Source organism: Sinocyclocheilus rhinocerous, unplaced genomic scaffold, assembly GCF_001515625.1.
Source record: "Sinocyclocheilus rhinocerous isolate Xijiao unplaced genomic scaffold, SAMN03320098_v1.1 scaffold564, whole genome shotgun sequence".
Taxonomy (NCBI): domain Eukaryota; kingdom Metazoa; phylum Chordata; class Actinopteri; order Cypriniformes; family Cyprinidae; genus Sinocyclocheilus; species Sinocyclocheilus rhinocerous.
Window position 1 is genome coordinate 2,221,808 of NW_015645070.1, and position 16,603 is coordinate 2,238,410.

The 16,603-nt window shown below is 39.2% G+C and overlaps 2 protein-coding genes across 5 annotated transcripts in view; both read right to left on the reverse strand.

Annotated features, from left to right (window-relative positions):
• LOC107705432 (phosphofurin acidic cluster sorting protein 2-like) overlaps positions 1-6,318 on the reverse strand; it is a 36,044-nt gene extending 29,726 nt beyond the window's left edge. Inside the window, 1 exon segment of the mRNA XM_016508726.1 lies at positions 5,880-6,318. Within this exon segment, the coding sequence (XP_016364212.1) occupies positions 5,880-5,998 (119 nt within the window). The 5' untranslated portion in view covers positions 5,999-6,318.
• A 3,528-nt stretch (positions 6,319-9,846) lies between these two features.
• Positions 9,847-15,281, reverse strand: LOC107705433 (serine/arginine-rich splicing factor 5-like). Of its 4 annotated transcripts, none has more exons than XM_016508732.1 (9): positions 15,221-15,281; positions 14,053-14,201; positions 13,892-13,962; positions 13,196-13,245; positions 12,464-12,527; positions 12,312-12,381; positions 11,096-11,169; positions 10,906-11,013; positions 9,847-10,490 (listed from the first exon to the last, which is right to left on the reverse strand). In XM_016508732.1, exons 2-9 carry the CDS (start codon positions 14,176-14,178, stop codon positions 10,274-10,276), a joined length of 780 nt encoding a protein of 259 aa, XP_016364218.1. In that variant the 5' UTR covers positions 14,179-14,201; positions 15,221-15,281; the 3' UTR covers positions 9,847-10,273. The 4 variants fall into 4 exon arrangements, with proteins under 4 accessions (XP_016364218.1, XP_016364216.1, XP_016364217.1 ...); XM_016508730.1 differs by having other exon boundaries at positions 10,873-11,013; XM_016508731.1 differs by lacking the exons at positions 12,312-12,381; positions 12,464-12,527 and adding an exon at positions 12,980-13,049 and having other exon boundaries at positions 13,132-13,245.
• Between the last annotated feature and the right edge of the window lie 1,322 nt (positions 15,282-16,603).

The following is a 16,603-nucleotide window of genomic DNA, read 5'->3' on the forward strand; positions in this document are numbered from 1 at the left end:
CACGCTTGAGGTATTCAGCCAATCACAACGCACTGGATTGGTGGCCAATCAGAGCACACCTCGCTTTCAGAAAGGAGGGGCATAGAGGAGAAACAATAATGTACAGTATGTGGAAAATAATGTGTTTTTTTAACCTTAAACCACATAAACACATTTCATTACACCAAATACACCAAATAATGTTCTTTTTTAGCAACGTCATATGACCCCTTTAAAATAGTCCATGTGACATCAGTGGTTCAACCGTAATTTTATGAAGCTACGAGAATAGGCCTACTTTTTGTGCACAACAAAAAACAAAAATAATGACTTTATTTGCATACATCGTGGTACTCTCATGAATGTGTGATGAAGACTGACACGGAAGAGAAGAAATTGTTGAATAAAGTCGTTATTCCCATTTTCTTTCTTTGTAACCTTATTTTTCACACACATTAAAAAGCGCTATTCTAAAAACCCAGTAAAAATTCCTGAGGGAACATAGCAAATTAGTCCTCTAGGTTAACCTACAAAATGGACATCATGACTGAACAGCACCATAACAGGCACTGATGGACAGACTTGGACCATGTGCTATAAAAGAGCTGCACCGTCATTCATTGTCCCATTAAAGAGATTTTAAGCATCTGCTATCACTCCGAATCAAGAACGTACACAAAATACACAACAAACGCTCCAAGACAAAACAGCGATTTATCATATAAACAATACGCCTATTTACCCCGGCTCCTGTTAGTGTGTGTGTGTGTAAGAATGGCTGTGGGTACGTTAAAGACAAAGCCATGACTGTTTCTTCCCTCTGGGTGAGAACGCAGCACACACTCCACCAACACGCACAAATATGACAGCCTAGCACAGCCTGTTCAATCAGAGAGAGAGACAGAGAGATTACTATTGTTCTAGTGAAAATGATGCCCACTTCAGAAGATACAAAGGAACATAAGGGGGTCGTGCAACACAAGTCAGCAGCACAGCGTCACTATAAAGAATAAGCTTGCATTGAAGCTCCTGCTGGTGATTGTAATTTTACTCTCAGGATATACAGAACATCAGTTATCAGCCAATATTAGAGGGTTTTTTATTTATTAGTTCAAACTGGATATTTGATAGTGTTTATTTTCCCTATTTTTACTATGAGAATACCTTTTCATCATGTAACACTCACTTAAAGTTAATATTAATATGTAAAAACATTAATCATTTAAAACTGTGAAATGTAATTTATAGCAAATCTCCAAAAGAATAGGCCTATCCATTAAATTATAATGTTGTGATGCCTAAATTCACTAAAATTACTGATTTTAGTTTGTAATGCTTTATTTTTAATTTATTTAGACAAACTAGTATAGAATTGTAAAATCTGCCATTGATATCATCTATAATTAAACATAAATACGTTTTCTGGTGTTTAGGGCTAATAATATCTTTGCTACTCCCTCAGGATTACCTCAATGTGACTGGACAGGCCATGCTCAACACTGAATAGGCATTGTTGATGTGTATATGTGGGCAGCCGTGTGTTAATAAGTTTAGGTTTCTGATGTTAGAAACAAGCCATTTTGGCAGCACAGTTTTAGTACATGGTCTTTTTAGACTTTCTGGAGGACGTTTTGAGTAAAACTGCAAGTTTTCAAGTACAATGAACTCAAAAGAACAAGAACATTTTAATTTACCAGGATATGAGAATAACCGGCAAAAACCTCATAACTTCCTATACTATTATAGCATTTTGAATTAGCTTTTATTTTTACATTTTTACTTTTCATTTCAATTTTAGTGTACGTTTTAGTAATTTTGCTAAGTGGTTTTATTCGCTTTTTTAATATTTGTATATAGCTTTAACTTTTACTTCAGCTGTGCCTTTAGCAATTTTAGTACTTCAGCTTCATCTAATATTCACATATCAGTTAGTATTTCAACTTGATTTCAATTAGTGAAAATGATTTTTAATAGTTTTAGTTTAACAATAACAAGACTGCTTTCTACAATCAAGTTACAGCACAAAATATCATATTACACACACATTTACAAATCAACACACTTCACATTCACATGCTGGACTGAAAAGTGAATAACTAACATGACAGAAGTAGATCAGCTTTTCTGCTGTAGCTATTTTATTCATAGTTGACATTTCTGTGTCTTGTGTCGTTCAGTTACCTTCTGTTTTCTTGCATTCCGATAGTCTCTGACTGACTTCAGCGGGACTGAACCAGTCCGAATGTGTCAGCTCTGACAGCTTAATTGAACGTGAGGATTATGGCAGCTACAGTGAGCTAATATTAAGCCCTTCTTAATATTAAGAAATCTATCAAATCTGCCATAACACACAACAGTCACACAGGTTTCAGACTCGATGTGTTGTGACCTATTTTGCAGTGTGTAATCTGAATAATGGCAATTCTTGTCATTCAATACAAATTCATTCATCCTCTTATTCTCTGACACAATCAAACATCAAGAGAGATCAACAGCTTGAAATTGCATTCAAAACAGCTGCTTCCAGATCTACGTTTCAGCCCACCACAAACACTTCAAGCTGACAACTGACCCACAATATACAGAGGTCACAAATTTAGATGTGGTTGTAGGATGCAAAGTATCTCTCTTCAAAACACTCAACACACATATATGCTCACTTAAAAAACAAAAACACTTAACACTCAAGTAAACACAAGAGATGAAGCATGACAAAAACACAAAGGCTAGACACACTGACTGACTGACAGATGCATCTTTCACAAAAAAAGGAAGTGTGTGTGTGTTTTAATGGGGGTTTATATGTCACTAAAACAAATAGAGCAAACAAATCAATGAATCACTGTTGCTTTAGTATTATTTGTATACTAATATAGTATTTATTAATATTTTGATTTAACAATTTTTAATGGTTTTAGTTAACAATAACAACATTGCAGTGACTTAAAAATATTCACCAGAAAACTGACAAAACATGTCTGAGTGTTGTTAAAGGGGTCATATGATGCGATTTCATTTTTTCTTTTCTCTTTAGAGTGTTACAAGCTCTTGGTGCATAAAGAAGATCTGTAAAGTTGCAAAGACTAAAGTCTCAAATCCAAAGAGATATTCTTTATAAAAGTTAAGAGTTAGCCACACCTACCTAAAACGGCTCGTTCGAACACGCCCCCACATATCTACCTCACTATGTGGGAAGATTAGCATAACGCCGCCCAAATGTTCACGCAAAGAAAGAAGGAGTAACTTTTATTCTCGCTGTAGTTTTGTTGCCGCTGCCGCCATGTCGTGAAGACGCTGTGTGCTTCGTTGTGAAAGCGAAACTACTTTGCTTGGTCTTCCAAAAGAGGACGATATCCGCTTCGTCATACCTAGAGCTGATCCGTGCTGGTCGCTGAGGAAATACATCAACTTAGTGCTGTGGATCGCCGGATCGGCCCTCACCGTTTTCACCGCTCCTTCGCCGGGACCGCCGTTCTCGACCCCGCCGCCTCAGCTCACTCTTGCCCGGCTTCAGCTCAGGCTAAGCCAGGGCTTTCGCTCACGCTAGGCCGCTGTGTGCTTCGTTGTGAAAGCGAAACTACTTTGTTTGATCTTCCAAAAGAGGACGATATCCGCTTCGTCATGCCTAGAGCTGATCCGTGCTGGTCGCAGAGGGAATACATCAACTTAGTGCTGTGCATCGCCGGATTGGCTTTCACCGTTTTCACCGCTCCTTTGCCGGGACCGCCGTTCTCGACCCCGCCGCCTCAGCTCACTCTTGCCCGGCTTCAGCTCAGGCTAAGCCGGGGCTTTCGCTCACGCTAGGCCGCTGTGTTTTTCGTTGATAGGTGGCCAATCACAGCACACCTCGCTTTTTCAGGCCGATGAGCTTTGTAAAAATCGACGCGTTTCAAAAAGGCGGGGCATAGAGGAGAAACAATAATGTACAGTATGTGGAAAATAATGTGTTTTTTAACTTTAAACCGCATAAACACATTTCATTACACCAAATACACAAAATAATGTTCTTTTTAGCAGCATCATATGACCCCTTTAAGATAATATATTCACAGTTCCCTAACAACCAAAAATAAGAAAACCAGTCCTACAATAGGGACATGCCCGCCACGTCAGGCCCAGCCAATCAGATAGCATTTCCAAAAGAGGCCACATCCACTGCAGTGGAAGCCCTATAGGGGAAAATCCTACAGAAAAGCTCAGAAGACCAGCTGCTGTAGCTCATTAATCAGCTCATTAAAAACTAAAGTTAATGTCATTTTTATGACAGAGATGTATGAGTGTGTCTAACTGTGATAAGATGATTTGTTTCTCTCAGATTCTGCTCTCAGCTTCAATTATGCGCACAGAACAGACCTTTAAATTAACACATAATTAACTGTAGGAATTCTGTGGTCAAATGTCGTGCTCCTCACACACATACATCAGGCAGACAAAGGGCCTGAAGGAAAATGTGTCTGTGGTACAGTTGTGAATCTTTTATTATGATCAAGAATTCATAAGGCACATCTCTCTCTCTTTATTCCCCATCCATCTCACCATTTGCTCCAGTTCAGGTTGTTTTAAAGGAATAGTTCACCAGAAAATGAGAATTTTCATTGCACACCCTCATGTTGTTCAAAAGCTGAATAACTTTCTTTCTGTGTAACACAAAAGGTGTTAGAATATGTGAATAGAACATAGAATATGTGAAGAATATTCATCATGTGGCTTTCCATTGTGCCACCTGTATTATTATGGTGATACATTTTAAAGCGGATTTTGGTAATTCAAAATACATTACATATCTTAATAAAATATACAATTATTATAAAATACACAGGCATCTCATAATACCAGAAACATTATCACAGTATTTATTACAGTGCAACCATATTTAATGGAATATTTTTTTACAGTGTAGGACTGCCAATCTCCAAAATGACAAAAAAGGAAAATAAAAGCAATCCACAGAAATGACACATTATATTTCCAATCTATAATTGGGGTTATATTTTCCCCCACCTACAATCCCTTTGGGTTACAAATCCGACTCTCTAACCATTAGGCCACGACTTTCCCAAGTGAGGAGGGGTCCGTAATTAAAGACAGAATTCTCTTTTATGGGTGAACTGTCTTTTAAGGTCATTTGCGGACAACACCCATGGTTCATCATATCTATTATATGGGACAGAAACAAAGACAACCTGCATGCCAGCACACATATGGTGCTAGTCAAGCCCGTTTTAATAGTAGCTTCTCTGTTTTGATCTAATGTGTGGTTTAGAAAGAAAGAAAGAAAGAAAGAGAATACTTTGATGACTCATGAGAGCAAATTAGAGAAGCAGCAATCTCTGAAACACTGGGTCAGAACGTTATGTTCCGGTGGCAGTGCATCTAGTAGACCCACTGGGTTATTTTGCACGAGACCGGGCCGTGTTGATGACAGCTCGACCCCTCCGGCAAAACAGATTCATAACAAACCGCGCGTACCACCTCACAGCGCGAGAACGGAACCCTGACGTCACAAAGGCCAAAGAGTTTGTTTGTGTTCGCGGTCAGAACAGAACTGTCAGATCGCGCCAAGCATAACGGAAATTAATAATAATAATAATAATAAACTCTAAAAGACTATCTGTAGTGATGAAAGAGCAATCGGGTCACATTTTAACACTTAACGGTGAATGACAGAAAAGAGTACTAAATCAGCAGAACATCACTGGATTTGTGCCACCGTGATCCGATGCTGACACCGGTCCAATCAGACGCGCTGGATCAGTGCACCACAATGATAGTCTAACTAGTTCTAGTTCACACACCCTTTCTCTGTCTCACACAGACACACACCACTCCCTGTCGCCGTGCACCTGCCCGCTCGCTCACAAACAGCCCACCTGGGTCCACCGATCTCGCGCGACTCTCACCTGGGGATGCAGTTAGGAGAGGAGCCGTCTATCTCCCAAGTGGCGAACAGGTTCATAGGCACCGGTCTGTTTAGCGCCCCGCTCCCGGGGAAGCTTAACCGGCCACTTCTTTCCGCCATGCTGGCTGCTGGTGTCCCGTTCACCTCCACCGACACGGTGAGCAAACTTCTCCCTCAGGAACGCGCTGAACCTAAATCCTTCCCGCTGTTAATCCGCTGCTCTACGGAGCCGGGTTACCGTTCACGGGTGGCGCAGCGATTCTCGTGCGGTGTCTGCGCGCAGCTTCATGCCGCTGTGGCTCGGAGTTTCCACACCGTGCATCGAGCGCTCGCGACAAGAAACTGCAGCAGCAGTCGCTCGCCGCAGGAAGTCACGTGACCCCGGGTTGTACCAGCGACTGGCGCATCTGCGCTCTCGCACACTCGGGATGGCCAGTAAATAACGGGACAACTGTAGTGGTAGTGAAAGTACCTAGTGCTGTTTATAAATGAACAGTTACGTCATGCTGGGATTGTACAGTATCACAATACAGTACGATAATTCAAGTTTCAAGTTTTCAAGTTTATTTGTACAGCGCTTTTCACGATACAAATCATTGCAAAGCAACTTTACAGCAAATTAAGTTTCTACAATATTTAGTGGTAGCTTATCAGTGGTGACTGTCAGTTAATGTACATATGGCAGAAATGTACGGAAAAATCAATTAAAGACGTAATCAAACAGACGATGAACACTATTAACAGCAATTATTATATGATGCAATCAAACTTATAGCAAAATGTGGTAGTTCTGTATGTTGTTTCAGGGTTGGCATCATCCCGTGGCAAAAACAGAGAAACAAATAGAGACATAATTAGCGTAGCTGCTGTTCCAACCAAGCAAAATTTATTTGTTTAACCCAAACTAAAGAATAATAATGTGCATTTGATCAGATCATTAATATTATAGTGCTTGCCAGTTCTGGACATTTGGACTTGGGCAAAAAAGCAAGCATGGAGCATTTATTGAATCTACTTCATGATAAAGTTGGTCAAGATAAAATATAAATAAAATAACAATAATGGATGTTAATATAAGGCAATTATCTTTTAAATATTATCTCACAGATATTATTATATTATATTATATTATATTGCCATTCCAAATGTCCAGTATCCTGGACATCAATTTTACTTATATCATAACAATAGCATTCTATAATGATAATATAATATAATAATACAATATTATAAATATACTTATATATTCTTTGATACAAAAAAAATCAAGATTATCCTGATCCCAGTGGATTTCACCAACAAAATGGAATCAAACTTTACAATTGTTAAAACAATACAACATTTGTATCATGTAGATACTTAAATATAGCGGTTCTAAATTCACGTTAAACCACGGCTTCATGGGTTTTTGCTCTATTTTATTTTTGGTTTTGTGCTGGTAATCCTATTGGTATATTTTGCATGGGATCGCTATGCGCGCCGCGTTTGTATCATAGACTGTATAAAAACAGGTTTGTATAAATGGAGAGAGGGATATGCTAATGATAGGAATCTATCCCTTGACGTGATTGGTTATTGAATTTTGTAACGTAGCAAACCAAGGGCTGTTTCAAACCGCGTTTCTGGGACTGCCTTTGGGCAACCACAGTTTTAAGGATGGATTGGCACATGGTTTGTCTAAAAGCAAATGAAAAACAGCACATAGACAAATAAACAACATAATAAACTTGATTTTCACTACAGGGGGACTTTAAATTAAATTAAATTTAATTAGAAAAAGGTTGACCTTTTCTGGTTTTATTTCTAAAATGATGGATAATTATGTGATAGCTTTTTTGCAAACTTTGCAAATTCTGAGCTAACCTAAAATTATCATTCCTTTTTTTTTTTTGCTCCCTTACACCAACTGGTGCTTTCTTATGGAAATGCAAATCCAGTTTTATTAATGTTATTATTATTACTGTTTTTTTTTTCAAAATGTATAAAAGTATGCTTTTTAAATGTATTTATTTATTTTGCTGTGTCTATAAAACGCTGCAGATATTGTCAATGACAACGTGTTATTGAAAGAGCAAAAGGACAAGCTGTTCCAGTTGTATTTATAGTAATGAACTATTTTCCAACTCACGCCATTTGTGTATGTGTGTTTGTATTCTCATCAGTACGGCACAAATTGCTCTTAGCCCTCTGATCTCAAAGCGCTTCTGTTGTTTGTTTGCAGTTTGATGTTATCTGTTTGCCCTTGAGGACCAGAGCGTCGCAGTGCAGAGGACACTAGTTTTATGAGCGAAAAGAATAAATGACCGGCAGAGGCATGGAGGGAGGGTGTTTTGTCCTTGGGACACTGCAGATATTACAATATCGCCTCCCATTCATACTTCTCAATATGTGGTTGCCAGGTTCCTCATAGCAACAGAGATCAATTTATAAAATACAGTCTGCAAGTGTGCTTCTCATACCGTATTGACTGAATCAATAACTCCCGGTTTCTGTGCGGTGTACATGTTGAGGCCCTAGATCAGGGATGGGCCCCGTATACGGCCCGCAGTGTCTTTTAGTACGGCCCGCTGGATCATATTAGACTCGGATTATCAATTTTAAAGGGGTCATATGATGCGATTTCATTTTTTCCTTTCTCTTTAGAGTGTTACAAGCTCTTGGTGCATAAAGAAGATCTGTAAAGTTGCAAAGACTAAAGTCTCAAATCCAAAGAGATATTCTTTATAAAAGTTAAGAGTTAGCCACACCTACCTAAAACGGCTCGTTCGAACACGCCCCCACATACCTACCTCACTATGTGGGAAGATTTGCATAACACCGCCCAAATGTTCACGCAAAGAAAGAAGACGTAACTTTTATTCTCGCTGCTTTTTCAATAAGCCCATCTGCTATTTTTGCTACATATTTTTATATGTGAACCAGTGGATCGACAAAAGCTAATGCATTATAAAAATCTAAACAATTAAGACACTAAGATATATTTATATGTTATTTAATATAATTAATTGATAATAATTGTTTAAATTAATATAGTAATTGATACTTTTGACTCATCCCTTTTCTTAAAAATTGTTTAAAGGCTGAAATGTGAAGTGCAGATCTTAAAAAGGTCTTAAATTTGATTTAAAACATTTTTATACCATTTGGAATAACTTTTTTTTAAGCCCTTTTTAACGGTCCTTTTAGGTTGTTTTGAGAATGTTCTGTAGGCTACTAATAAAAATAGTACCTCTGTATATTTGTTTGTTGCAAATTTACAGACAATGCAATTGAAATGTTTACATTGGCTTGTTGGGGTAATTTCTGTCCACTGACAATTTTTCCTTCTGAATTAGCATAACTGCACAAGTTTTATACTTAAAATCTTTGAAAACAAATGACATTAGTTATACTTTCCTTTCCTTCAATAAAAAGGAAATAGAGTAAGACAGTGTAAAAGGTGTGTGGACGTGGATTAGTAATCTGGCCCCTTGGTATAAAGGAGAAAACACGCTGGCCCTCGTCACTATCAAAGTTGCCCATCCGTGCCCTAGATGTTGGAACTGTATCGATTCACAGACATGCAGCCGCTCAGTTATTTTTATAGTCAGTCCATTAAACTCTAAAATAGACAGTTGTTTGGTACAGAAACTCTAAGAAGGTGATCTGTACTTTTTCAGAAATCAAAATTCACTTTTGTTCACCAAGTCCAAGCTTAAATTTCTAAAATATGATAGTGTTAAACTCAAACTGTACACGTCTGGTCTTAGACTCCTGTGCAAACTATGAAGCAGCATCACCTAGTGGACTAGCAGAGACTGAATTTTTTAAATGTAAGTGACTAATGCACAATGAGGACAAACAAGTTTTTATAGCAATTCAGAGGTAACAGTTAAAGTTAAAAGGTAGATATTAAGCTTTGGTGTTTCTAACCAATGCAGAGGCACACTAATCAAACTGAGCACACTAGAAATAACACTTCAAACTTCTTTCTCTGCCAAATACCAATATACTTTATTCCAGAGTGTATATACAGACCTAACCTGTTGAATCACTTTAGTCAAAGTGAATCACCATAAAGACTCAAAAACAAAAATTACCAGGCGAGTTTGAGAAACAAAGCCCACATACATTTCTCTACAGAAGTACTCCAGGATTGATATTGATCAAATAAAAATAGAAATCAAAACAAGACATTGTGAAAAATCTAATCTTAACCCATTCCATTACCACTTAAACCCACCCAGTTCCTCAAAATAAGAAATAAATCAAAACATCCTCATACACACACACTCATCCATTCAACTCACAGTAAGTAATTTACACTAAAGTAGCACAATGACATATGCCACATTAAGTGAAGGGAGAAAAAAAAAAAAGTCAGTCTCGCTCATCCACACACATTCATAATTAGTTTCAGTGCTGACTCTCTGCAGAAGCAGATCGGGAGCGGCTCTGTTTCCTCTGAGGAGTAGGAGAGCGGGAAGGAGACCGGTTGCTGGTACTCTTCTTCTCTGGGGTGCGACTGGCTGAGCGACTGCGAGAGCGCTTGCTTCCACGCTCAGGGGTGCGACTTCGACTGGGTGATCGGGAACGGGAGCTGCTCCTGCTGCGGGAACGACTCCTACTACGACTGCGGAGAGAAGAAAAACAGGTTAAGATTGTGTCAGGGTTTCTGCAGGTTTTATGAAGGTAAACGTAAGAATTTAAGTAAATTAAAAGAGAACGTAACGTTCTTTAAATGTAACTGACGAAGGAACGCACAATAATTGTATTAAGCAACACTAACTTTGAAAATACAACTTCCAACCAATTTTTTAATTTTACATAAAGCCTAAGACAGGTTTGGATATTTATAATGGAAAACAAAAATTTAGGGGGAGGATATTCATGTTTTGCAATGCATACAACATTTAATGTCATGACTCCATGAAGACGACTTTCTGCTTTGATTTAGGGCCTTTTTAAGGCTTAAAATTGTGGTAGGATGAATTCATTTTAAGGCCTAAAGAAACCTTGTGTGAGAACGGAGATTGTCTGGTACGTACTCCCTCTTGCGATCCTCGTATAGCTTGAGTTTGCGTCCATTCAGATCTGTTCCATCCAGCTTGTCAATGGCATTCTTCATATCACTGTGTGAAGCAAACTCCACCACCCTGTAAAACAAATCAGGACAACTCGTTTACAACCATGTAACAGTTAGAGCACAGTCTTATGCGTACATGCACAAGATCTTACCCCTCATTCTTCTTGGTCCTGTGTGCATCCACAAAGGTCACTTCTCCCACCTTCCTCATCAAGTCCTTCAGATCCTGCAGAAAGCACAGAAAGCACTTAATGACACGCTTTCAGAGAAACCCAAAAGCACTGAGTCACACACTGCACTTTGGCACCCACACATTAAGAACACACACTGCATTCTGCAGCATCTGCTCTAAAGTGTGCACTGGTGCACCTGTAGAAAGCTCCCTCAACAGATGTCATCTTACCGGATGTTTGTCCCAGTTATAAAACTACCGGAGAGTTTTCGGCAACACAAATCTCATTTAGATTGTGTAAAACAGCAGGAAGCAAAGCCCTCAGATGGAGACACGCCTGACTACAGCTAGTTCCGGAGAACAGGTTCTCATTTTGTTAATTAGATTTTGTGCAAGTCTCAAAACTTCCTACTGGCAATCTTTCTCCTTTTACAACTAACTCCAGATTTAAAATGACAGAACCCTCTTTACCGTGTGACTATCCAGTGTGATGAGCTACTTACCGTTCCAAACCACAGAAGGCATTAGCAAAGAGCCACTTGTCCAAATAGCAAACGGAAGCAATGAAGCGTTAAAACGACCTCGGACTCGACCCATCCGGCCTCCGTAAGAACGGACCCCACCAGAGAGAGAGAGGATGGGGGAGGGGCCAAAACCTTGCACCCCTCCCCGCTTCAGCACCAACAGAATAAGACCCAAACAGCAGATGGGGGGGATGGAGCAGATCTGACATCACAGACCCTCCAGAGAGCGGCTACCCAGCTCCTCTAAGGCTATCCTGTGCTACGGATCTGTCTGGTGCTACGGACCCAGCCAAGACTTAGACCGGCAGACACTGCGTGTCGGGTGAGGCACCACAGGGACACTATTCAGAACACAACCAGGGGAGGGCGCTATGCACCTCGGAGGCTGTGCATGCAACTCCAATTAAAGAATACCAGAGCACAGCTGTTAAAGAAAAGGTTTGAAAAACATGGGTCTGGGTTAGAGAACCTTTCAGCATTAAAATAATCATTTTTACTTATGTAAGGTTTGGCTGAGGTGAAGAGGAAAAAAATACTTCCAGTTTAACAGTAATACAGATAACTAATTGTTTGTGTGCTTGTACAGATGTCAAATGCTAAAGTAGTGCAGGGATGAATCGCTACAACAGAAGGCTGCTACACCGCTCTGCTGCTACAGCTCGGGATGCTCACCTGCCAGCTGATGCGAGAGGAGAGATTGTCCACAATGATTCTGTGCTCTGTGCGCACGGGTGGTCCATACCTGAGAAGGACATAGGTTAACTCATTTGAATTATAATCATAATAACAAACGGCGTATGATTGCTCTCACAATTCTTGCGTACCTGGAACCCCCACTGTGGGATTTACGATAGCCTCCAAAGCGTGGAGAGAAACGTCCTCCCATTCCTGGGCCGCGCTACCCAGCTCCTCTAAGGCTATCCTGTGCTACGGATCTGTCTGGTGCTACGGACCCAGCCAAGACTTAGACCGGCAGACACTGCGTGTCGGGTGAGGCACCACAGGGACACTATTCAGAACACAACCAGGGGAGGGCGCTATGCACCTCGGAGGCTGTGCATGCAACTCCAATTAAAGAATACCAGAGCACAGCTGTTAAAGAAAAGGTTTGAAAAACATGGGTCTGGGTTAGAGAACCTTTCAACATTAAAATCATCATTTTTACTTATGTAAGGTTTGGCTGAGGTGAAGAGGAAAAAAATACTTCCAGTTTAACAGTAATACAGATAACTAATTGTTTGTGTGCTTGTACAGATGTCAAATGCTAAAGTAGTGCAGGGATGAATCGCTACAACAGAAGGCTGCTACACCGCTCTGCTGCTACAGCTCGGGATGCTCACCTGCCAGCTGATGCGAGAGGAGAGATTGTCCACAATGATTCTGTGCTCTGTGCGCACGGGTGGTCCATACCTGAGAAGGACATAGGTTAACTCATTTGAATTATAATCATAATAACAAACGGCGTATGATTGCTCTCACAATTCTTGCGTACCTGGAACCCCCACTGTGGGATTTACGATAGCCTCCAAAGCGTGGAGAGAAACGTCCTCCCATTCCTGGGCCGCCGCCTCTTCCTCGGCGAGAGCGGGCATGTTCAATTGTCACCCTGGGGTTAAGAGAAAAATCATTAAAGCCATGATGAAATTCAAACAGTGTATTGTGTCGTACATGCGAGTATAAAAGATTGAAAAAGAAATATAGGCCAGGGACTTTCTATGCATCGGTTGTTGATTGCATTTTGAGATGCGAGCGTTGCACTCAAAAGTGGAGGCGAATGAATTCGAGCTTGTGGGGACAGGGTTTAAGTGTCTTTTTTTTTTTTTAAATAATGCACATGCATATTGTTCAAAATAGAGTGCAGCAGCGGTGACACCAAATCCTAGGAGTCTAATTAATTCACCATGTGTTCCTTTAAGGTTTTATAATTGGGTAAACATACCTTGAAATACATAAAAACAAACTACTTCAACTGAATAACACTGCAGTTTTAGTATGGGTGTGTGTAATTTAACATAAGAGTAAAATTTCTACTCAATATATATTAACCACAAACCTTGTTTCACTTTTTAAAAAACCTGATAAGAACCTACTGAAAAATCTCTAGGGAACTTATGACAGTACTCTACAAGATCTCTTAAGATGCATTTACAAAATAGGGTGCATTTTCATTTCATGCTGACTTAGACAATATGAAACAAGCCTAATCATCTACATTAGACAGATGGTGTAAGCAGCTCTGGATTCAGTCTCACCTCTCACTGCACAGCTCTTTTCCATTCAGCTCATACACTGCATCATCTGCGTCCCTGTGGTCGTCAAACTCCTGTGAAAATCAGACAGCAGGGGGCAGTGACATGTAGATCTCACCATCACCTCACACATAAAAGACCCTCAGGAAAGCGTAAATACTCACCACAAAGCCAAACCCGTTTTTCAGGTTTATCTCCCGAATGTGTCCATAGCCTTTAAAGAATTTCTCCACGTCTCTTTCACGAGCATGAGGGCTCAGACGGCCGATGAACACACGACATCCACTCATGGTGATATAAGATTCAGGGAAATCTAGGGAAAGAGTCAAAATACGGTTAATGTTATATTGTTAACAGTCTGGCAAACATGCACTTTGAACTATAGGAAAAAAGCATCTGTGCGCCTGTTGGTCACACACGGTATAACACTGGGTAATCATTTATCCAGTACAGTCTGTCCACGTAAATTATTATTGAACATCCGACAACATGCAAAAACATTCGTAAAATTACAACATTTTACAAAAATTTAATTTTAAAATTACAATGACAAATATGGGTTTCTGCAACACGTGGATCCTTCAGTTAATGTAAAACAAAAAATCGTTTCTAAAAACGCTTTAAAAACATCTAACGTACGTTACCGCCTGTTGACTCTGCGGAACCACTGAATTGATAATCACAAAATTATTATATAACGAACACCTTTACAATGCCAAAAACCCCAGTGTTGCTATAAATCACGAATACCTTTAAGTCAGTAAAAATTAAACTTAAGCCAGTTTTGAGAAAATATACCACGACTAAATGACCACGGATCAAAAATTACAACATTTTACAAAAATTTTATTTTAAAATTACAATGACAAATATGGGTTTCTGCAACACGTGGATCCTTCAGTTAATGTAAAACAAAAAAACGTTTCTAAAAACGCTTTAAACAAAAACATCTAACGTACGTTACCGCCTGTTGACTCTGCGGAACCACTGAATTGATAATCACAAAATTATTATATAACGAACACCTTTACAATGCCAAAAACCCCAGTGTTGCTATAAATCACGAATACCTTTAAGTCAGTAAAAATTAAACTTAAGCCAGTTTTGAGAAAATATACCACGACTAAATGACCACGGATCAAACGTGCTGCCGAGGCCTAGTCAGCTTGCGCAGATACGTTAGATAGGCTATACTCGATGTTAAACCATAATAACGGACAAAATGTCGTTAAAATGAACTCGTTTCGCATTAACAAAGCTCAAATACAACACTAAACTAACAATACATCTTAAACAAAGTGTATTTTTACGAAATCAGCTTCATCTTCTCACCTCTGCTTACAGGACAAAATGGCGTTGGCCTCGAGACTGGGGAACGCGGCCGCGCGCAGAAGTATTTATATGCGTGTTCACGCGCAAGGGGGATGGTAAAGGCAGGCGAGGCTCGTGCATGCGGACGTAAAAACATTTAAAACGTTTTTTTCACGATTGATTATATGAGTATTCAAGATACATTATTTTATCGAATAAAGTGTTGGAATACATTTAATTGCAAGACTTAATACTTTTATCATTTGAGCTCGGTTTACACAGTTGGAACTGGATTGATCCAGTTTGCAAACTGAAGACGTCACATGATCTAACTTAGTTATCTTTTCTGCTGCTTATCAGGAGTCACATGAGAATACTCTTGGTATTAGGTATGAATTAATTGAATCAAGTGTTTAAAAGAAATGACCATGTCCCTCTCCACCCCTTGAAGGCAATGAAATTCTGGGAAAATAACAAAATTTTAATTTCTTTATTCTCTATTCATCTGTAAATGTCTGAAATTGTCCATCACATCAAAACAAGACGTACTAATCGAGGCTAGAAATGGCATCAGTGGGTGAAGCCTACAAAACGGGTCTTGGCTGAACTAGTAAAAGATCTCAGTTGTGGCCTCAGATTAAATAAAACAAAAACAGCATCATAAGAATTAGGCTCACAGGTTGATAATATCTTTGACAAAATAACAGTAATCATATCCCAAATATAAAATTGTATAAATATGTCACCAAAAACATATTCCCTATAGATTTGACTCATGAAACACCTGTGTTGCCATCTACAATACCATGCCATCCTGAGAGACAGAGGAGAAGATGAGCTTCTAGAGAGGATTCTGACAGGCAAAATGGTACAGAAGGTCAAAATAATACTGAGAGATGTATTATTTACTCTGATATGGACCATAGTCTGGGTATACACCATATTTAATATTTTACAAATGAACACTGAAATATTTTTAACTTTGCTGTTGATCCAACTGACAAAATACTGAAAATATGCTTTTTTATAAATAAAATTTGTGTGTAAAACATGACAATTGCCATAGGACCATAAGACAATCAACCTATTGAATAATCTGTACATCTCTCCCAGTTTTATTTTCATTTGTGAAAAATTAGATATGGTGTCAACCTTTACTTTACTAAGGACTATTGCCTGAAGACTAGAAAGACCTTACAACCTTTAGGTCTTTAGGCCTTAAATTACAGTTGAGGCTGGAATACATTTCACAACTTTTAAAATCGGAACAGATTTTAAAACACCACACATTATACGCTTGCCGGCTTTCTAAATGGTTACAGAGAAAAACTGGGCATTCTACACTAAAGTCATTGCCACAAGTCATGCCGAATGCAACTCAAACATGTTTGATCCTCCGACTGG

Bases quoted from the DNA above. Each gene is read 5' to 3' on its own strand.
- LOC107705433 (XM_016508730.1), bottom strand. From the start codon at position 14,178: ATGAGTGGATGTCGTGTGTTCATCGGCCGTCTGAGCCCTCATGCTCGT. The intron at 12,528-13,195 runs GAATGGGAGGAC...AGCGCGGCCCAG, and splicing joins AGGAAGAGGCGGCGGCCCAG to GAATGGGAGGACGTTTCTCT. The intron at 11,170-12,311 runs GTGAGCATCCCG...TGCTTTCTGCAG, and splicing joins CCTCTCGCATCAGCTGGCAG to GATCTGAAGGACTTGATGAG.